Here is a 24,153-nt window from a genome sequence, read left to right as displayed (position 1 = left end):
AACCTAGCTTCTCATGGCTTCAATTCAGAACCCAACTAAATGTGTTATATAATAGACTTTGGAGTTTGAAAATAATCAGAGTCAATATGGTCCTCCAATTGCAACCTCAGCATCATGTGAGAGCTTGCTAGAAATGCAAGAAAACACCTCATGTCTAACCCTAAACCCACCAAATTAGTTATTCTGGAACCTGCAACCTGGGATCTAACAAGCTTTTCTAGGTGATGTTTGTTTATGTTTAAATTAGACACTACTAGTCAGCAGCTCTCTGACACCACCCAATGCACTTGGGAAGTCTCTCAGCCTGCAGCCTGCCTGATGAGCATATACAGGCTGTAGTGAACCTCTGTTACTGAAGGGAGTAGTAACATAGGTGAACAAGAATCCTTAGTTTGTTTTCATGGGGGGAAAATGAAAAACATACTGATTTTTTTAAAAATATATTTTTAGTTGTGAATGGACCTTTATTTTTTATTTATTTATATGCAGTGCTGAGAACTGAACCCAGTGCCTCATACATGCTAGGTAAGTGCTCTATCACTGAGCTACAACCCCAGCCCCAACATGCTGGTCTTAAACCATAAAAGAAATCCAAAAATTCTAAGAGTATTTTTACTTCCTCTATACCAGAATTTTTCAACCTTAGCATTATTAACATTTTAGGCAAATAATTCTTTGTTTACAGGAAAGGGCAGTTTTATTCAGGGTAGGGTATTAAGCAACATTCCTCTATTCACTAGATGTAACACCCCACCAATATATACACCCAATCGTTATGACAACCAGAAGTATTTCCAGACATTGTCAAATATCCTCTAGATGGGTGGCAAGGTGAGTTGAAGCAAAATTATTCCTGCCTAAGAACCACTGTTCTAAACAATACAAGGCTGGAGGAGGTATGCTCAGTAGTAGAGTGCTTGATGAGCATATGTGAGGCCCTGGGTTTGATCCCCAGTACCACTTAAAAAAAAAATGTTAAACTTAATCCATATTGACAAAATCTTCTGTTTCTGAAACAAAAATGGATCTTTAAATTTTATCTATAAATTTATTCAGATTCACCATTTTATTTCGACCTCTGCGACTTATCAGTCTGATCAGAATGTTTCATTTGGCTTACCAAAAAAGACAACTTGAAAAGCTGACCAGAAGGCTGGTGAGTAAGCAAAACACGTTTATTTTGGGCTGGGAAAGTATCTCAGTGGTAGAGTATTTGCCTAGCACGTGCAAGGCCCTAGGTTCAATCCTCAATACCACACACACACACACACACACACACACACACACACACACACATTTCTTTTGTGTTTAAGAAAATATAAGGGTTATAGATATTTACATAATGTTTTATTTTTATGTTGATTTATATCTTACACATTGTAAAATTGCTTTAAACTCCCAGGTTTCAGGAAACAAAAGGAGATACACAAAGGATGGATTTGACCTGGACCTCACTTACATTACTGGTTTGTGACTTTAACTGTTGATTTATTTATGTTAATTTCTAATTGTTCTTATGAGTAATAATATTTTCTTTTGGTTTTGCCTTGTTGAAGTATTTTCTTTTAAATTATCCTTTACCCATGAAGACACATTCCCTGGTAATGGAAAATTTCATTCATTTCAAATCAGGTCTACTTGGTGGAATGGATTTTCAGCTGACTCTATTTGAGTTTGATTTAGAATTTATTGAGTTGTGATAGTCATCTTGGGTTCCAAAAGTCCCAGAGAGACTCCTTTTTTTCCTTGAACCCAAAAGAATGAGGTCACTGTTTTGTAGGTCTCAGGTTTTCTGAGTCAAGAGGGATAGAAAGCACCTGGAGTTTCTATCATCACTGGATCCCAGACTTCCTGGTTTTTCTTTGGTGTTCAAGAAATAAATTCCAACTACAGGGGAAGCTCTAGACTGATGTCAATACAAATCTGTGGCATATAGCATACAGTCAGTTCAATGATAATTTTTTTGAATAACTAAATATATTATCTAAATTTATTGAATAACTAAATAAATTACATAAATATAATATAAAATATTGTACACTGAGAATGTGGTAGCTTTTTTCTCTATCCTGAAAGTTCTTTTCTGTGAAAAGGGAGTCTGATTAAATATAGATTAGATTTTTGTATATTGTTTCACATCTATAATGACATTCATAGTAGTGATTACTTTGACTTCCAGATCGTATTATTGCCATGTCATTTCCATCTTCTGGAAAGCAGTCTTTCTATAGGAATCCAATTCAGGTAAGGATGTTAATATACAAATATTCACTTCTCGGTGAATATGGACAATGAAGTCATAAGCTTGATACTGACCCAGAGATAGTAATACTTTTCTAAAAGTTTGCTCTTTCAGGTAAAAAAAATCATAATGGGTTGATATCAATTTGATTTTATTATTTACAAACCATTCAAACATACTGGCTTATAACAACACCTTTTATTTCACTTATGACATGTGGTTTGTGAATTTGGATTGGGCTTAACTGGGTGGTTCTGATAATCAGGGACAGAACTGGCTATCTCATCTGGACTTGCTCATACATCTGTGGATAGCTTTTGGGTCATCGGAGTACTGGCTAGTCTAAAATGCCTGGCTAGATGGTTCTACATAGTGTCTCTTCGCAAGGCAGACTAGGTCGATCTTGTTTACATGGTGGCAGAAGCAAAGGTCCAAGGAACAGCAAGCAAAAGAATGCAAAGCTTCTTATGACCCAGACTCTATACTAGTATAATGTGGCATCTACTTCATTCTATTGGCCGAAGCAAACTACAAAACCAGTCTGTATTTGAGGAGTAGAATAGGAGAAATTGCAAAGAATTATGGTCATTTTTCATTGTTTATCGGGAGAAGAAAGGGAAAGCTGTAACTAAAATGTATGCTTTTAGATTGGTATTCTAAATTATAATGGAGGAATAACATTTTGGGCTCTGTGGATGACTAAATTAATTTCAAACATATAGGGCTGTTTGCTATTGAAGAAATTCCAGCTGAAAGACATTAAGAAGTTAGCATTTATGTGTGTATTATTACATTTATTTTACCCCAATATAAATGTAATTATATATCAGTATGTATGTATGCCTATATATAAATGCAATCATGTGTCTTTTAATGATAAGATATGTTGTATTGAGTGATCACATCATTGTGAATATATGTTAAAACCAAACAGTCCAAGTTAACACATATCATTTCTTCATAAGAGTTTAGCTTTCATTTGATTTGTGCTTTATAGTTGAAATATTACCTTGGTTTTCTAAGCTATGGACTTGCAAAACTTAATCTTGTGTGTTGGAAGATTCGGTGCCAGCATCATTTATTTTCATATCTGGTGTGCAGTCCTTAGTGCTACTCATAAAAAAAATGTGTTTATCATTAGTACTATAGCACCCAAAAAAACCCACCCAAGTCATAAGAAGACAAATGTGCATCCATATGTGAATACATGATGAACAGAATTATACCATGTGGTAATTATGCAGTGAAAGGCTGTAAACTAATTTTTATTGTTTATTTTTAAATATTTAATTATTTATTCATTTTTTTTAGTTGTAGGTGGACACAATACCTCTATTTTATTGTTATGTGGTGCTGAGGATCGAACTCAGTGCCTCATGCATGCTAGGTGAGTGCTCTACCATGGAGCCACAATCCAGCCCATAAACTAATTTTTAGACTGAAAAAAAACAGTGAAATATAGTACTTAAATAAACTAAAACAATTACAGGGACACTAGGGAACATAAGCTTATGAGACCACTGTTGGTCATTATGTGGCACATGACTATATACATAATTATACATATGCATATAAAATTTTATGTTTATTGAAGTATACTGTAAATTGCACTGTGTACTTGATGAAATTATGTATAAGTATACATGCATGTAGCCAACACCCCTATAAAGGTATTGAAAATTTCTTGCCCCTTTCCAGACAATACTTCAAAACACCAGAAACAATTACTATTTTGACTTATCACAGATTAATTTTACTTTTCCTTGAATTTCATGTAAGTGGAATCATATAGTAGGTCTTTTGTAACTGGCTTTTAATCTTCAAAATAAATTCTGTCAGATTCATCTCATATTATTTTATAAACTGATGGCTGTTTTTTTAAAACAATGAAAACATTAAGATTTATTGCTTTATAGAACACTATAATTAAAATGCAAGCATGTGCACACAGAAAGCATATAATTATATACTGCTTGACAGTCACATTACATCCTGCAAAACACATTACATTCTACAAAATCCACTTTACATAAATTTAAAAATTCTAAATATCAAAAAGTACAAATGAAAAGAGAGGACTAACACTTCTCAAAAGAAGAAATACAAATATCCAACAAATATATGAAAAAATATTCAGCATCATTAGCAGTTAGAGAAATGCAAATCAAAACTACATTCAGATTTCATCTCACTCCAGTCAGAATGGCAGTCATCAAGAGCAAACAATAATAAATGCTGGAGAGGATGTGAAGAAAAAGGAACCCTTACACTGGTAATGGGAGTAAATTAGTACAACAATTATGGAAATCAGTATGGAGGTTCCTCAAAAGATTAAGCATGGAACATCATATGATCCAGCTGTACCACTCCTCAATATTTATTCCAAAGGATTAAAGTCATCATGTTATAGTGACACATACAAATCTAGTTTTAGAGCAGCACAATTCACAGTAGCCAAACTATGAAACCACCATAGGTGTTTCATCAACAGATAAATGGATCAAAAAATGTCGGGCTGGGGATGTGGCTCAAGCGGTAGCGCGCTCGCCTGGCATGCGTGCCGCCCGGGTTCGATCCTCAGCACCACATACCAACAAAGATGTTGTGTCCGCCGACAACTAAAATAAATAAATAAATAAACTCTCTCTCTCTCTCTCTCTCTCTCTCTCTCTCTCTCTCTCTCTCTCCCCCCCCCCTCTTTAAAAAAAAATGTGGTATGTATACACAGTGGAGTTTTATTCAGCCATAAAAAGAATGAGATTATATCATTTTCAGGAAAATGGATGGAACTTGAGAGCATTATGTTAAGTGAATAAGCCAAACTCAGAAGGTCAAGGGTCATATATTTTCTCTCATATGTGGAAGCTAGAGAGGAAAAAGAAAAGGAAAGGTGGGAGGGGGATGCAGGGGGGAATCTCATGAAAATCAAGGGAGATCAGTACAGTAGAGGAAAGGGAACAGAGGGAGGGAGGAAGAGAGGGAAAAGGGAAAATACTAGGGAATGATAATGGCCAAATTATATTGTGTGCATGTACAAATATGTAACAACAAATTCCACCATATGTACAACTATAATGCACCAATTAGAAAAGGAGGGAAAAAAGAAAGAGGTTTAAATTTGGGAGCCAGAAATTTTGACAGGGAAGTCATAGCTCACATAACTTTAGAATATATGAAACTGAAAATATTGAGTTAGAGTAATCTATATTTAACAAATATAATACTGTTGAAGGTGCATGTTTAACAAATTTAATTCACTTCCCCAAACTGGCAGAATCATCTTATAGGTAAAGCATCCCTTGATTGCTAATAATGTTTTTTAGTATGTTGAATTAATTATTGTCAGTTAATTACAGTTTGTCTAAATGGAGCCATTTTTTCTTTTTAAAATTTGGTGGTTAGTATTTTAGTGGTACTTAATAATATCTGGAATATGTTTTTAAAAACCCAGGACCTAGTGGGCACAGTGGTGTACACCTGTAATCCCAGTGGCTCAGGAGGTTTAAGCAGGTGGATTGCACATTCAAAGCCAGCCTCAGAATCTTAGTGAGGCCCTCAGCAATTTAGCAAGACCCTATCTCAAAAAATAAGAAGGGCCTGGAATATATAGCTCAATAGTTAAGTGCCCCTGGGTTCAGTCCCCAGTACCAAATATTAAAAAGAAAAAATAAAACCCAGGACCATAATTTAGCATGTAAATCCAAATATAAACATTACTCTTGGCTTCTGGTCTCTAGATTATTAGTTTCTATCATTTTTTTTTACTGCTACTTGCTTGGTATTGACAAATACCCTAATAAGTCATTGATCCCTTTACCATTTTTAATCAAAATATCCAAAGATGAATCACCTATTTTCATAAAATCCACAAATCATGAGCCACACAAAAAGCATAACTTGCCAGGCATAGTGAAAACACTTTTAATCCCAGATACTCAAGAGAATGAGGCAGGAGGATCACAAGTTTGATGCCAACCTCAGAACTTAGAAAGACCCTATTTTATAATAAAAAGGGCTGGGGATGTAGCAAGAGTTAGAGTACCTTTAAAGTCAATTCTGAGTACCAAAAAAAGAAAAAGAAAAAAAAAAAGCAAACCTAATGGCTGAACTAATATTTAGTCTTTCTTTTTTGCCAAGGCATAGGCTCAAATCTAAATTATTAGTTCAATTACCTGGGCAGACTGAGAACTAAGCTATGAAGCTACTTCAGTGACAGTATATTCAGTGGTAACAGGATATCCTACACAGTGAATGTCATATTATAGATAAGAACTATTTTAAATCAAGGTTGACTAAAGGGTGAAGAATTCAGATTTGAGCATACTTAACTCCCAGGATGATGTCCAGGAGTCATGTGATTCCACATGATTATACTTAAAAGAGATGACAGTTTTAGAATTATGGTTTGGGCAATGATGAGTATATAAAGCATGGATAAATTTTCACAAATGGGAAATTGGCTAGCAGAAAAATGTTAAATGCTTCCTCAAAGTAGCAAGAGTTGTACAGATGTGGGACCCATAGAATTAATGGAGAAAAATATGATGGTGGACGCATCAACAAATTTGCCACCACTGCCACATCATACCAGTAAAGATGTGCCTTTGCTCCTACATCAAGAAATGTGCTACTCTGGGCAGAAAGAAGTGTTTGGCAGATTTAAGAAAACCCAAAGGTGAAAGACAAATTTTCTGCTTTCACAGAAAATGAGGTTGTAATCTTAGCCCACACAAAGGTTGAAATATTAAGGAAAATCAGATATATCTTACCTACAATCCTAAAATCTTCCTGGCTATCTTTTAATTTTTTGGCCTTGGTTCAATTGAATACTCTTTATTCTGGGTGAGGACCCAAATTATCCATTTAGTGACAGATTGTGGTCTTTGTAGATTCTTGGTAGAGTTGAACTTTTCTCTAGATGCCTGTGTTCCTTCTCAGTTAATTTGGCTAGGAGGTATTTAGAGTTGTTCAGTAAACTACTTAGATCAGAAAACAAAAGTTACAACAATATCTATACATTGAGTCAAGGATGGGCTCATGCTGGAAAATCAAATCATTAAAATAATTTTGGGGACATTAAGAGAAATATGGAGATCCAAGGGGTCTCTAAAACTTAATTACCTAGGTATATTATTATTTTCACCAAAGAAGCAAATATGCTGTTCTTATATATGGGTATACTAAAAAAGCTGCACATAAATTTACCAGTGTGAGAGAGAATTTTCTTATTGAGAGAACGCAGTTCAAGACTGTATTCTAATGGTTGCATGATATTTCATTGCACTGTCACTATTATAAATAACACTATTGAGTAGAAGACTATTTCTAGTTAGAATCCTAGGAGTGAAATTACCTAGTTAAAGAATATGAATATTTTTAGGATTCTTACTACATATTGCCAAATCCATGAGGTTGTAATAGCAACAAATCAAAAGTTTTATTTTCATGCCATATTGGCCAGCATTGGACTTTTTCATTTGAAGGGAAAGGGCTGATTTCATAAGTGAAAATGGCATTTCATTGTTGTTTTCCCTTTTTGATCAGCAAGGCTGTATATTACATAGGTTGTTAATTCATTGGATTTTTCTCTTTTGTGATTATTTAGGTCTTTGGTCCATTTATCTATTGGTTGAAAGGGTACTATTTAAAATTGTAGTTACTAATTTAAATTAAATTAATGAGTTATTAATTTATTACACTTGGCATGGTTGCCATTCAGTTGACTTTAATGATAAATCTTTTCCCCTGTTTGTTGTGGCATTTTTTTTAGAGAGAGAGAGAGAGAGAGAGAGAGAGAGAGAGAATTTTTAATATTTTATTTTTTGGCAGTCACAACATCTTTATTTGTATATGGTGCTGAGGATCGAACTCAGGCCGCACGCATGCCAGGCAAGCACAATACCACTTGAGCCACATCCCCAGCCCTGTTGTGGCATTTTTTAAAACAGAAGTTGCCCGTTTTTAAGTCAAACCTAAACCTATTGCTATTCCATTTACTCAACACTTAAGTCATTATCCAAAGAATTGAATACTGTTTATTTAAATTTCTTAGAGATATTTGGGTGGTTTTACATTTGATTTCTCATTTGTATCTGGATTTTATTTGAGTGAAAAACATCACATGAATTTTTGAAGTGTATAAAACTCCCATTCTGTGCAGACTCAAGGTGTTTGTCTTTTTTACTCATCATTTCCTTCTGACACAGAAATAACTAATTTACAATGTGATTACTTTGATAGCTTAGTTTACTTCTTCTAAATATTAAGCCAGTAAACACACTCTGATGGTACTAATCAGCTTTTTAATGTTGTGACAGTTATTTTTTCTATTGCACGGAAATATGTGTGTGCATGTTTCAGGTAGATAAGTTTTCTAGGAACATTATTGGATTAATATGGTGGTCTTAACTCTATTTTCAATAATAACTACTATTTGTTTCTTGTTTTAAAAGTTATGCATTTATGTACATATACATATGCACACATATATACATATTCATATTTTTAAATATTTATTTTTTAGTTGTAGTTGTACACAACACCTTTATTTTATTTATTTATTTTTATGTAGTGCTGAGGATGGAACCCAGGGTCCCACACAAGTGAGGCGAGCAATGTGCCGCTGAGCCACAACCCCAGTCCTATAACATAAAAATCAGATAAGCTAAAAAGTCTCCATGTTTCTATCACTTATCTAAAATTTGATATAATTTATCTTTTTCTATCATTTATACCACACACAACTATATTATATTTATGCTTATTTATTTACATAGTGCTTAGACTGTAATATCCAGGTAATTATATAGGAGATATCTATTCAGAATTAGATTTGAATAGCAACCATTTATTACTTGCCATGAATTAATGATTTGAAAGAAATTTACCTAAGCTAATTAACCAGCCAGTTTCCTTCTCTGGTAGCTTAAACAATGTCTATGTATAGTACAGGTTAATCTAAGTAGCCAAGCTGGCTCTGTGGGCTATTTGAAAATAATCAGCTGGTTACATATGATTTAGAATGCACATACCCTCATATGTCTTGAATTTCCCTGAAGCTACCAGTGACAGGTGAATAAAAATTAATAATCATTTTAGGTTACTCATGGGTTATACTGGATATATAAAAATTTGTGTCTGTCTTTTTTAGGAAGTTTCACGATTCTTAGACTTGAAGCATGAAAACCACTATCAAGTGTATAATCTATGCAGTATGTATATGACTCAATACTTTGTTATCATAGATAGAAAACAGATTACTGCATATAAGAAGAAGATTCCACTTTTACATTATATTTAATCATAAGTATTTAATGGTGGAGAATTTGATAAAATAAAAAAATCTTCATCTTGTGCTGCCCTGTTTGTAGGAAAAGTTAGTTCAACAGCATAGTTTGCTCTGAGGGAAGCAGGCCTTGCGGGACCGAAGAGGTGGAATGGAGGCAAACAATTTTAGGGAAGGTCTGCTCGGGTGTTCAGGTTTAGGAAAATCTGTTTTCCCTTACAAATTGTGTTGAAGACATTAGACAATTAGACAAACATGTTCTCTAACCCATCAGGAGTGGGTCTTGCTGAAAACATAGAAACTAATGGGATAGATAAATAAATAAAGAAAGAAAGAAAGAAAGAAATAAAACAAATGACCCTTTAGAAAACAGATTATACTCTAGTTTACCACTTTGTCTCTCATGTTATTTTCTTCCACTTGTATATTATAAAATAAACATCTTCAATGGCAACCATCTTTTTTAGCTACATTTTCCTCTACTCCTTGGTTTCTAATTATCCTACAGTTATATAATGAGTAGCCTTCTAGAAAGCTAAAAGGGAATCTATTAAACAAAACTAATTCAAATGTAGAATACCTGCTATGGACAAACCACTTCTGTCTTTATGTTTTTGAGATTCTCTACAATTACTTTAGAGCAGTAAGAGCTACTCAAAAAGCTTCTTCTGAAGATAGAGAATTTCTAAAGGAAAATTCAAACTATTCATAATTTCATCATTTACTATGTTATTAGGAAAAGAGATATGACATATGTATTTTTTTATTTTAGGTGAAAGAAGTTATGATCCTAAGTACTTCCATAATAGGATCCATAGAATCATGATTGATGATCATAATGTCCCTACTTTGAAGTAAGTTTTATTCCACATTGACTATTAAAAGAAGAGTTAATACATCGGGCTTGATTTAAAAAAAAAATTTAATTCAACTGAAAATCTTACATTTAAAATCAGAGAGATGGTGGTGTTCTCCAATGAAGCAAATGCGTGGATGGCTCAAGATGATAAAAATATCCTAGTGATTCACTGTAAGGGAGGCAAAGGTAATAATGCTTTTCTTTTATTTCCTTTTTTGTAAAGACATTGAAAAGATAAATAGAGGTACAAGAACAAGATAAACATTGCTATTAATCAGTATAGTAGTTTTAACATTTTAAAATATTAGCTTTAAGACTGAAGAAAGGAAAGGAAATAAGGAAGGGGCCGGAAAGAGTAAAGAAAGGAATAAAGCAAGGGAAAAAAAGCTAAAGAAGGTCAAGCATATTTGCCTTTGAGTATTGATTATTTGGGTTTTTCATTTTTTTAATATTTATTTTTTAGTTATAGTTGGATACAATACCTTTATTTTATTTATTTTTATGTGGTGCTGAGGATCGAACCCAAGGCCTCACATGTGCTGGGTAAGCGCTCTACCACTGAGTCACAACCTCAACCCTGGGTTTTTCATTTTTAAATTGCCAATTTATATCTGTCAAAATATAAATGGTGTTTAACTTGTTTTTTTTTTTTTTTCAGTGCCAGGGATTGAACCCAGGGCCTATGCATGCTAGGCATGCACTCTACCAATGAGATACACCCCCATCCCAGTTTTTCTTTTAGTAACTATTCTGAAGATTTCAGCCTACATCCTTGATTTAGGTATTGATTTTTTAATGTTGACTTCATATCTAGCATTTTTCCTAAATTCTTTATTTACATTTAGAGGTTTGCCTGTAAATTTGGTTGGATTTTTCCAGTCTACAAATATGAAAGTTTGTTACTTCTATTTTATTTTTTTTTCCTTTCAAAAACTTTTATTTGTATGAACAGTTCCTAGCTCTTGATTTAGCTTAGAGCTTTTAAAAGAGCAGAGACCTTATATATTTGAGTCTGAAAAACAAGTTTCTGCTATTAATCAGAAATAATTCTTTCTACTTTATAGCTTACCCGTTGGAGTAAGCCAAAAATAAAACCAAAGTTGCTTTTTCTGACAGAAGATGAGAAAATGATAAAAGGAACGTCCTAAATTCTAGATGTTACTTCTATTTTAATCCTTGTATGTTTCATTTCATTTTCTTTTCTTACTATACTAGCTATATCCTGAAGCACATTATTAGATGGAGGCAGTGAGTGGTAGGAATTTTTTTTTTTTTAGTTTTTGCCCTCAAAGAGAATACTAAGACATTACATCATTAACATGATGTATTTAGTGGGTATTTTTGTAGATTTTTTTTGGCAAGTTAAGGAAATTTCATAGTTTTTCTTAATTTTTAAAGTCATGAATGTATGATAAGTTTTAGTGAACATGTTTTCCTGAACTTACCAAGACAAGTGTAAGGTATGTCTCCTTTAATCTGTGAATATATTAAATAAATATGGATTTCTAATATGATACTTGCATCCTTGAGATAAAAGGCACTTTGTATTTTCTACGTTACTGAATTAACTGCGAAAATATTTCAATTGAGTTTTTAAAAATATCTACATTCATAAGTGAGACTGGACTAAAGTAATCTTCTGTAATTGTGAAGTTTGGAAATCAGTTATAATAATGTATTGAGTTAGGAATTTTTATCATTATTTACAAGAATTCATAAAATATAGGAATCATTGCTTTCTTATAGACTTTAAAAGAATTTTACCTTGTCCTTTGGAGGGAGGTGATGAGAAAGACTTGGACTAAATGTAATTTTTAATGTAATTTTATTGCAGTGTTTAAGCTTTCTCTTATTGAACCAATGTTTTAAATAGTATTGTTTTCATTTAAAGTTTAAAAATGATGGGCATAAAGTTACTCTTATGGTGCTATTAAATATATATTATATCAGTGATTTTGCCCCACCCCTTTATTTGTGTCTCTGAGTCTCCTTTTCTAAAATCAGTACTAGGCTTTTACAGAGTGAGTACAGCAAAAGGACCCAGAAGTCTCAAAGTTGTAATGTTATTGGCAATGTTTAACCACAATATTGAATTGCATCTAGATAGACAAGGAAATGAAAGTAAAAAAAGAAAAAGGAGTGGTTCAAGGACTAGATATCATGATAAATTTAAAGGGCAAACATGTTCAGTTATTCATACACTAAACAGATACTGTCCAATTGCAGGAGATGTGACAATGTACAAAGCAAATACATTTGCTGTCCTCTGAGGAAACCATAGTGTATTGTTTAACAAGGAAAAAAAAAAAAACGTGTGTGCATTATTGGATAGTGATGAGTGCCACTGGAAAAAAAAAAAGAAAAAGGAGAATATGAAGTCAGGGAGAGGTTGCTTATTGATATATAGATGGTCAAAGAGAGTGTCACCAATAAAATTATATTTGAGCAGAGATGTTATAAAAAGATTATCATGAGAGTTTGGTATACAGAGAACAGAGTAATAGAGAATACCATGAAGGTCACCAAAAATAAATGAAATAAATCTATTGTAACTTTGAAAATTCATATTGGGCTTGAATGATCATGGCCTCTTCATCAAGGTGAACACAACCAATCCTTTTAAGTATATCTGTGTTAAAATTTCTCCCTGAATTAACATCAAAATTACTGTCTTACAGTTTAGAGAATCTACCATCTCTTGATTTTCAAAGTAGTAAGTCAGATAGATCAGTGCTAGGTTAAAAGCACCCCTCATGTTCTCTACCAGGGGAATATCTAATGATGTTGATCAAATCTTTTGCATGTTTGTTCAGTCAGGGATTTAAAATTTTCTGGAATATAATTCCAACTGGGTCCAAACACTAGAATTCACCGAGAACTTTCTTAATCTTCTTTTATAGATTTTTTTTTTAATCAAAGTTTATCCTTGAGGCTGGAGTTGTGGCTTAGTGGTAGATCACTCTTGCCTAGTACATGTGAGGTGTTGGGTTTGATCCTCAGCACCACATAAAAATAAATAAATAAAATAAAGGTATTGTGTCCAACTACATCTAATATATCCCTGACTGAATAAACTTGCAAAATATGTTGATACATATAAATATATAAAAGTCTATCCTTGTCAGTTGTTTTTTGTTTGTTTGAAGGACTGAAAAATAAAAGACAGTTGAAAAATTTCAGCTATTATAACATAATGGTTAAAAACACAGATTTTAAAATAAAATATCTGGGTTTGAATTCAAACTGTGTCATTTTTTTAAAATGTTATTTTTAACTTGTGTATAGATATTTATTTATTTGTTTGTTTATATGTGGTGTTGAGAATCAAACCCAGTGTCTCACACATGCCAGGCAAGTGCGCTACAGCTGAGCCACAGCCCCAGCCCTCAAACTGTGTCATTTAATGATTATGTGGTATTGAGTAAATTATTTAAACTCTCTATGCCTTAGTTTTATGATATGTAAAATGCACATATTATGACAGTACAAATTTCATAGTTATGTTGTAAGGATTAAAATGAAATATGTAGAGTACCTGGCAAGAAATGACAATGACTCAATAATATTGGCTGTTATAGTATCCTTCAATATTATACCATCAGTTTATAATACTAAACTTATCTTTCCTTAACTTTATAGGTAAGCAATGAACAACTTTTTATTTAAATAATACAGGTGAATATTTAAACTTCTCTAACATTTCAATGTGTTTTACTGAATGCTGCAAGGTATACCTTCATTTGTTGTATCACTGAGGCAGTCAAATTCTCAAAGGACTGTTTTAGTCTGAAGATCTTAAATAAGAAATTACTTCAATTAGATTTTAAGTGCTGTAAATAACTAAGGGACACACACACACTCACACATACACACACACCCCTACCCATTGTTGGTATGTGGATAATCACTTTTGCCGCAGTCTGGCTGGGCACAATTCAGGAGCCACTTGTCAAAAGAAACGAACTTTATTTTTAGACACCAAACCACACAGCTCTTCAGGAAAACCTTCAGAGCCCAACTGCCACCACCGGCTTCCCACAAGCCTCTCAACCTCCCCCACTCCTCCTGCTCTTGAGGCCGATTGGCTGGGTTGCGTGGGTAGAGCCAAAAAAAGTCCCCCAATGAGCAGCTCCGTGGTCTGAAAGGGCGGGGAAACAACCCAATGAGCATCATCGCAGAGGAGCCAATCAGTTGGCAGCTAGAAGTTTGCTGGGGCTGTGAGCCAATCATCAGCTGGCAGCTGGAAGTTTGCTGGCAGCTAGAAGTTTTCTGGGGCCCCTTCGGCTGTGGCTCTCAACAACTTTAGTTTTCTGCTTTATAGAGTCAGGAATTTGGAGTGTAAGTTCTACTTCATGGGGAAGGATGACAGACACAACTTGGAAAAGAAGTTTAAGGATTTTTATAAAAAGTCATAAAAGGTGGTATAAAGGAGGCAAAATTTTACCTTTGCCCCTTTAGGACTTTTCATCGGGCCCTAAGAATCAAATTGACATATGACAGATTGACAGGAGAAAAACATACAAAAAATTTTTTTAATTATTTTATTTATTTATTTTACATTTTGACATATAGTACACAAATGGAATACAACTTCTCATTCCTCTAGCTGTACATGGTTTAGAATTACTCCAGTGATGTAATCATACATGTATATAGAGTAATAATGTCTCTCTCTTTTTATCGTCCTTCCTATCCCCACAATCCCAACCCTCTCCTCACTCCCCTCTAGACAAACCAAAATTCCTTCATTCTTCCCTATTCCCCCTTCCCCTGTCTAGATCAGCATCCACTTATTAGAGAAAATATCAGCTTTTGGTGTTTGGGAATTGGCTTATTTCACTTAGCATGATATTCTCTAACACCATCCATTTACCTGCAAATGCAATAATTTCATTCTAAGCCTAACCCTTAAAGAAAGCTGAGTAATATTTCATTGTGTATATGTACCACATTTTCTTTATCCATTCATCTGTTGAAGGACATCTAGGTTGGTTCCATATTTTAGCCATTGTGAATTGAGCTGCTATAAACATTAATATGGCTAAGTCACTGTAGTATGCTAATTTTAAGTCCTTTGAGTATAAACCAAGGAGTGAGATAGCTAGGTCAAATGTTGATTCCATTCCAAATTTTCTGAGGAATCTCCACACTGCTTTCCATAGTGGTTGCACCAATTTGCAATCCCATCAACAGTACATGAATATAACTTTTTCCCCACATTTTTGCCAGTACTTCTTATTGCTTGTATTATTGATAATTGCCATTCTGACTGGAGTGAGATCAAAGTTTAGAGTAGTTTTGATTTGTATTACTCTAATTGCTAGAGATGATAAACATTTTTTCATATGTTTGTATTTCTTCTTCTGTAAAGTGTCTGTTCAGTTCCTTAGCCCATTTATTGATTGGGTTATTTGAAAAACATATAAATTTATTTAATATAAGTTTTATGTGGCACAAGAGCCCTTTTCAAGAAATGGAGTCCTGGGGCTGGGGTTGTAGAGAAGCTATCATATTAAGATCAATCTAACCTACTTGTTATAATTATATGGACTTTTATTTTATTCATTTATTTATATGTGGTGCTGAGAATTGAACCCAATGCCTCACACATGCTAGGCAAGTGCTCTACCACTGAGCCACAACCATGTGAGGCACTGGATTTAATTCTCGGTACCACATATAAGTAAATGAATAAAATAAAGGTCCATCAACATCTAAAAAATATATTTGAAAAATTAGGACAAAAAATAATAATTATATTGAATAATCAAATAATGTGTAAATCTATAAAATGTCAAAGTGAACAAAAATTTTAATTTTATGAAAACTAAGTTGAATGTTTTAGGAATATTCAATGAAGTTGAATGGCTACAACTAAAATTATAGCTGAATTAAATGCAAGAAAGATCACTATAAAACATTGTGAGAACAATTTTTGTCATTTTTTATTTGTTCTTTCTAGATGGGAAAACAATTCTAGTAGAAAAATCTAGAAGAATTCTGCACCTAGGTTTCTTTAAAGAATCTGAATTGAGAGATTATAGATGATACAGTAGCCTTTATACAATAGGACTTGTTTTTTGAGAAAAGTTTCTGGGTAGGAGAACTCATACTTAAAAAGTTAAAGCCTTTGTTTGAAGTTTGAAGTTACAATAAAATATTTAAGGTATGTATATAGTATTTTTATAGTTCCCTATTTGCTTGAATGATGAAAGAACATCTACTATGTCTGCAGTTGTACTTATCCACAAGGATGTGGATCTGTTCATGATATATCCATAATTGGTTAAGGAAATTTTCCAAAGTTTCTTTCAAGTGGGAAAAAAAACAGAGTTACAGAGACCCAGAGATGTCTTCCAAAATTGAAATATTAACAATCAATGCAGCTGAGAGAATGGCTGTTAATGAGCAGTAGCCTCTTTTGGGGGTGTGTGGGGGTACTGGGATTGAACTCAGGGACACTCAACCACTGAGCCACATTCCCAGCCCTATTTTGTATTTTATTCAGAGACAGGGTCTCACTGAGTTGCTTAGCACCTCTCTTTTGCTGAGGCTGATCACTTTGAACTCATGATTCTCCTGCCTCAGCCTACGGAGCTTCTGGGATTGCAGGTGTCTACTTTCATGCCCAGCTCAGTAGCTTCTTTTTGCAGGCAGCTTTTATTGATTATAGCAAGAGGTAGTATAAACTGCTCTTTTATATGTATGAAGACACGAATGGGATGACTCTGTTTTATGCACAACTAGAGATATGAAAGATTGTGCTCTGTATGTATGTATGAAAAGATAGGATAGAGTAGAAAATTTTGTGCCTCTCAGGAAAAAAAGTAGATTTGAATTACATAAAATAAGTTCAATGTGTACTATGTAAATCAAATGCTACAACTTATTGTATAAAAGAAGAAACATTTTTTCCCCCGAAACTCAAATTTTGTATGACAGAAAAAAAAATACAAATTGGAATAAAATAAGATACTTTGAGATGAAGTGTAGAAGCAGAGTCAAAGGTTTGCTTTAAAATGTTACAGCACAGAAAAAAGAGAAGACTGGTGATATAGCTTAGTGGTAGATTGCCTGCTGAGCATGCATGAGGCCCTGGGTTTGATCCTCAGTACTGCCATTTACCCTCACATAAAAAAGAAAAAGAGGGAAGAAGGGAGGGGAGAAAAGAGAGAAATTGAACAAAAAAATACTGATAATTGTAGAATCTGGGAAACATATATAAGAATGCATTATACTATTCTCTCTACATTTGTTATATTTGACAATTTTTTCTAATAGCAATTTAAAACTCTAAAATGGAAGGACTAATAGGTCTTGTAAATGCTTAGATGGTATTACAGGTTCAGATTCTGTTTTATCTTTCATTGGTGTTTTATTTATGTTAGTTACAAAAACACTATATAATTAGCTTTTTGGCAGGGTTCTGGGGATTGAACTTAGGGACATTCCACCACTGGGCCACATTCCCAGCCCTATTTTGTATTTTATTTAGAGAAGGGTCTGACTGAGTTGCTTAATACCTCACTTTTGCTGAGGCTGGCTCTGAACTTGAGATCCTCCTGCCTCGGCCTCCTGAACTCCTAGGATTACAGACATGTGCTGCTGTGCCCAGTTATAATTAGTTCTTAATAAGTAAGTAGCACTATCTTTGGAATCTTCTAGCAGAGTCGATTCCATCACCCAGCATTAGTGATGGAACAAAAATACACACAAGAACATGTATTTCATGCCCACAGGACACAGAATTCCTAATGCAGTCACAGAGTAGTGAAACATCTTTGACTATTTCTGAGTTGAAATATTTGGGACAAGCACTTTCAGGGTGAATAAAACACAAATGAAATGAACTTTTTGAGTATTTCTGAGTATATTTTTATACTGTGTACTACAATGAACAAATGACTTCTTGAACTAATATCTTATATTTTCTAGGAAGAACTGGAACTATGGTTTGTGCCTGCCTTCTTGCCTGTGGAATGTTTTTAACTGCAGAGGTAGGAAAGACATTACTTACTGTACACTGTCTGGTTGAACTTGCTGATTCTGAAACATCACTTGTAGAATGTTAAGATGATTCTTTGAATCAAGTGAAATTGGAGAGGTCGTTTTTAGGAAGCCTTGTTTTGATACCTCCTAGTTTATTGTAGTATTTATTATGTTTATTAAGTTTATTATGCAGTTAGTAACTGTCCTGAGTACCTCTAGACTGGAGTGATATCTGTGAGGCACAATATTTAATGGAATACCAAAAATATCAATAATTAAGACATATTACTTCAGTATTTTCAATTAGTGAAAAAATCCATGATGTATATAATATCAACATTATTTTAAAAGGCAGGACTTGGTAGGAGCAGGATTAAAGTAAGAGAGGGAGAGCAAAGTTATGCAAATGCAAAAAACTCCAGGAATCAAGATGCTTCCCTCTCCTCACCACCAGTAACATGGCTTCTTCCTTCCTACAAGTTTCTATCAGATTAATTAGATAAGTCTCCAAAGGACCTTGACCATCCTTAGAATTACTAAGTTGATAAAAAGTATTGTTTCCAACTCAAAACATAGTTTCTTCTGTATATTATTCTCTCTGCATAATCAATTTATGGAGATCTGTGACCTCTGAAAATTTTTGAGGGGATAAGGTGGACTGTTTCCACTTCTTAAAGCATAGTTTTCAGTTGTTTTACTGACAGGATCTTGCTGACAAGTTACACTTATAGGACACATCCCCCAACAACTCTGCTCATCTCTTGGCCTAGGCTACAAAAAAGAAGCTCTGGGTTCTACAAACTTGCTCAGCTTTCTAATCCCACTCTTTCTGTTTTTTAACTTGAGACACACAGGTTTTGAAAATGGGTGTTCAATCCTTGCTCTCCATGGCCCCTTGGGGATTAGGGCAGCACCATGTCTGTTCTCAGGCTGGACTGGTTGGGCCAATGCCTGACCCAACAAAAATGAATATACAAAGACACAGCTTTTCAAATTATGGATCATAACAGTGAGTTGTTATAAAGTCTACTTATTGGATTATGTCCAACATTTTTGATAAAAAGGAATAAGCAGAATAGAAAATATCAAAAAATAAACATTGTGTGTGTGTGTGCTAATATCATTAATATGGGTTGAAGCTTCAAAAATGAAACATTTAAAAGAAGTTGATACAGAGCCTTAGCCTGACAGCTGGGGATCTGTGCCTTGGGTCTGTACTACCTCTAACTGGCTGCAGTATCTCTACAGGTCACTTGGTTTTCACTTAACAGGCCACTTAACAGGTCACTTGGTTTTCATTTGACCTCAGTCTTCTCATTTGTAAAATAGCAGGTAGGAAGAAGTATTGTACCAGATGATTTACAGCTCTAAACTCCATGTGTAAATGAGTCTTTGAAATAGAGAAATCCTTGATATGGCTTCATTAATTTTGTTATTTGAGGTAGACTCTGTCCAAAGATTGCTAACTTAAGGAAATAGCATGCCCTTAGAAGCTTTAAGAATGCCTAACATAGAAAACGGAAGAGTGCACATGAACCATGTTATATTGTCTGTCCCCTTTTCTGTAGGAAAGCCTTAATTTTTTTGGACAAAGACGAACAGATAAAAGCAAAAGCTCTAAATATCAAGGAGTAGAAACTCCTTCACAGGTAAGTTTTTTTTTTTTTTAAGAAGGAGAGTTCTTTGTGGGGTGGGTTACAATTGGCACCTGTTATTTGGTTTCATTTTAGACTCTTCTCCAGTGATCAGGCAACAACACTTAGGTGACTTGTCATAGGCCTTGCTCTCTTCCAGAAGCTACAATGACCCCTCTGGTGCTGTCTATACTGGCAAGCCCTGTGTTCTCCCTGGAGCATTCTCCTTTCCATTTCATATTCATGGTTGTTTACAGAACTCAGGATCTGATTATCCTTCAGAAGCTGGAAGGTCAATACCTAGCATTCCAGACCCCTGAAGATTACTTAAAATCACCAGCCTTTGATTTCCCTGTAAAGAGGAACCAAGTCTTTCACAAACTCCTCTAGGGCAATTGACAATTCATTGCTCATATAACATCACAAGGACTGTTTCTAGATGAATCTTCTGTGTGTGTGTGCGTGCCTACCCACAGCACAGGCATGCCACACAAGAGAGAGAGGGGGAGGGAGGGAGGGAGAGGGAAGAGAAGGTTGTATTACAAAACAGAATATAAAAGAGAAATAAACATTTTTCAAAAATTCTATAACATAGCAAACATTATTGCACTTTTACATACATTTCATTTAATACTTGTAACACCCATGTGAAATGTAAGCTATTCTGCTATTTTTTCCTCTTAAAAACATTATTATGGAAATTTCCAAACATATACAAAAGTCCAGAGAATAATACAATAAATTCTTTTTTAAGTTGATTTTATTTTTTAAATACACAACAGCAGAATGCATTAAAATTCTTATTACACATATACAGCACAATTTTTCACATCTTTGTATATAAAATATATATTCACGCCAATTCATGTACTTTTTTTGCATTACAATTCTTATTGCACATATATACCACAATTTTTCATGTCTCTGTTTGTATATAAAGTAGGTTGATACCCAATTCGTGTCTTCATACATGTATTTTGGATAATGATGTCCATCACATTCCACCATCCTTGCTAATACCCTGCTCCCTCCCTTTCCCTCCCACCCCCTTCTCTATCTAGAATTCATCTATTCCTCCCATGCTCCCCCTCCCTACCCCACTAATAAATTCTTTTGTAATCATCATACCATGTTTCATTTGCCCCCTCCCCATTCTTCTCAAAACCCTGAGAACCGCTCTCTATTCCTTCATTTTTTAAATCTGGATCATTTTGAAAGAAATTTATCATCAGATCATTTTATTCCACAAGCATTTCAGTATGACATCTAACAGAAGAACATCTTAATACCATTTATAATATCTAAAAATATTATATCTTAATAATACCTTAACAATATCAAACTTCTAGTTCATGTCAAATTTCCATAGTTGTCTTAAATTCTTTTTCACTTTAGTTTACTTCAGTCAGGATCCAAAAAAGATCCACATATTCACTTGATTGCTATGTTTTTAGTTTAAAGATTTCTTGCCTCTTTTTTATTCCTTATAATTTGTTTATACCAGAAACCAAGATCTCTATTTATACTATAGAGCTTACAAAATTCTAGATTTTGTTGAATCATGCTAAGGACTTTATATTCATTATCTCATTTGGTATTCTGAATAACTCTGAGTAGGCACTAATATGATTCCTATTTTACAACCTAGGAAATTGAAGTTTAGCGAAATCAACATCTTGAACTAAGAGTCTAGATCTCTTGGATTCTGCAGCCCATTGTTGTCCATGTTGCCTTCTCTATATTGCCCTCAAACCAAGAGAAAACTGGTTGGGAATTCTTAAGTAGTTGTGGATATGGTTGTGAATGAGACTCTTTCTTCCAGTAGTGATGGGAGCTGAATAGATGCCCTTGACCTTGTTAGTAGAATACTGTTACTACTGATTTTTAGATTGAGACAAAATAACTCAGCTTTACTACTACACTTTTCTTCCATAACCAACAACCACCTTACCACTACCAAAAATAAATAAATAAATAAAAGGGAAAGGTAGGGCTGGGTTGTGGCTCAGTGGCAGAAAGCTTTCCTTGCACATGTGAGGCACTGGGTTTGATCCTCAGTACCACATAAAAATAAATTTAAAAAATAAATGGATTGTGTCTATATATAACTAAAAAAATTTTTTTAAAAAAGGAAAAGATAACCACAGACCGTAGGCTAAAAGTAATGCATGAACTTACCAAAGTCTAGCTCTAAAATCTGTAATGGCTCCCTGCTGCCAATGGCAGTGAAGTTTTAAGTTGCTACTCTTGGCTTCTACAATTTGATTGCTTCCATAATTTGGTTTGTGTCCCATACTCAGACACATTAGGACAGTCTGTTGTTTCCTAGCCTATCAATACTTTACACCCTCATTCATTGCCTCACATGGGTCCCTTTTCCTGTAGTCCCTTTCCTTTACAGCATTTGCTTTTTCAGTTATAGTCTTTTGTGGGTTTTGTTTTCCTGAGCTATATACCCAGCCCTGTACTGGGGTTTAGCTTAGTGGTAGAGCACTTGTCTGGCATGTGCAAGACCCTGGGTTCAATCCCCACACTGAAAAAAAAAGTGGTGACTTTTGTATCCCCTTTAAAAGTAAGACTGTGTCTTGCCAGTCTTCCTACCCTACACTTCCCAAAGTGTCTCACCACTTTCCTGATATCTTCTTTGTACTGAGTTCTTACTATGTGTTGGTTGTATTAATTTCTGCAGCAGTGTGAGAGCAACAATAGCTTGAAGGACCTGGTGGGTTAAAGCCTTTAGTGGAAGATGGAGAATCTGGTGTCAGGAACTTAGGGAATCTTAGATGTGTCTCCTTCAACAACTCAGTCCCTATACATCTCACTTTCCCCTTCTGCACTCATGCAGTTTCCCTAATATTACTTCCAAACTGGCATACACTCTGATAGCAATGTAAGGACTCAGGTGAATGTTTGGGAAGTTTGTTGTCAAGGCCCCGGGCAAAGACACCTCTGTTGGAAAGTAATTCTTAAACACCACCACATTCTGCCCCTGCACTGTGGGCCATTCTAGTGAATGCACTGCATCCACTCCCAAGTTAACTTGTGGGAACCATTCCCCTGACTTCCCTTCTAATGAGAAGTATGCTAGCCAACTTTTCATTTCTGTGACCAAAATACCTGATACAAACAACTTGGAGGAGGAAATTGTTTTTCTCACAGTTTCAAAGATATTAGTTCATGGTTGACTGCCTCCACTTCTCTGAGCCTGATGTGAGGCAGAACATCATGGCAAATGGGCATGGCAGAGGAAAACTGTTCAGTTCATGGAAGCTGGGAAGCAGAGAGAGGAAGAAGAGCCAGGGACAAGATATAGTCCCGAAGGGCTCTCCCCCAGAGACATACCTCCTCCAACCCTGCCTTACCTGCCTACAGTTTCCATACCTCCCAATAATCTGTTCAGCTATCAGTGGATTAATCCACTGATGAAGTCAAAGCCCTCATCATCCAATCACTTCCCAAAAGCTCCATATCTGAACATTGCTGCACTGAGGACCAAGTCTTCAACACATGAGCTCTTGGGGAACATTCCAGATCCAAACCATACAGGAAATATGGCACTTAATTTTATTAGCACATCCCAGTTGATTCATCCCAGAATTCAAATCCTTGAAGAAAGATCCATGAGCAACTTGCCATAGGGGAAAAATGAGACTGAGAGAATTCCAAGGTTTCCTTGCAAAAACAGAATTTGAAAAATGGAAAGTGAAGAAACTACCTAGCAGGGACAGAGATGAATGACATTTGATTTACTGCTGATATAGGGATGTTTTCCTCTGAGGACTTTTTGTATATTTTTCTCCCATAACTGGGAAATTGTAAATTGTTCTCCCATAACTCCACCAAACCACAGACCTTCCTCTAACTCAGTCATAAACTAAGCTTCTACCCCCATATTAATAATATTATAGATGGTTCATTGATTAGTTACCCTTTCAGTCATAAGCAGCCTGAGAACAAGAACTGGCTCCTTTTATATCACTTCTTCACAGCACTGAATTCCATCATAGATACTTAGTTGTAAGACCCTAGGATAAAAATACCTAGTTATCTGATGGCATACTGTGTTTCCTTAATTTCCTACTACCCTTAATAGGCCCTTTTCAAAAGAGAGAGGTTTTGATTAGTTAGGAATTCTGACTGTAGA

The 24,153-nt window shown here is 34.7% G+C and overlaps 1 protein-coding gene across 2 annotated transcripts in view; it reads left to right on the top strand.

Annotated features, from left to right (window-relative positions):
- LOC113177401 (phosphatidylinositol 3,4,5-trisphosphate 3-phosphatase TPTE2-like) overlaps nt 1-24,153 on the top strand; it is a 42,842-nt gene that overhangs the window by 2,235 nt on the left and 16,454 nt on the right. For both annotated transcript variants that reach the window (XM_026381919.1, XM_026381918.1), the window contains 8 exons: nt 1,057-1,156; nt 1,403-1,466; nt 2,180-2,244; nt 9,393-9,453; nt 10,300-10,381; nt 10,484-10,572; nt 18,322-18,383; nt 19,944-20,024. In XM_026381919.1, the coding sequence (XP_026237704.1) occupies nt 1,057-1,156; nt 1,403-1,466; nt 2,180-2,244; nt 9,393-9,453; nt 10,300-10,381; nt 10,484-10,572; nt 18,322-18,383; nt 19,944-20,024 (604 nt within the window). The remainder of the gene's footprint in view (nt 1-1,056; nt 1,157-1,402; nt 1,467-2,179; nt 2,245-9,392; nt 9,454-10,299; nt 10,382-10,483; nt 10,573-18,321; nt 18,384-19,943; nt 20,025-24,153) is intronic.

This window comes from Urocitellus parryii, chromosome 2 (assembly GCF_045843805.1).
Source record: "Urocitellus parryii isolate mUroPar1 chromosome 2, mUroPar1.hap1, whole genome shotgun sequence".
Taxonomy (NCBI): Eukaryota; Metazoa; Chordata; class Mammalia; order Rodentia; family Sciuridae; genus Urocitellus; species Urocitellus parryii.
This window is presented reverse-complemented; position numbering and strand designations above follow the sequence as displayed.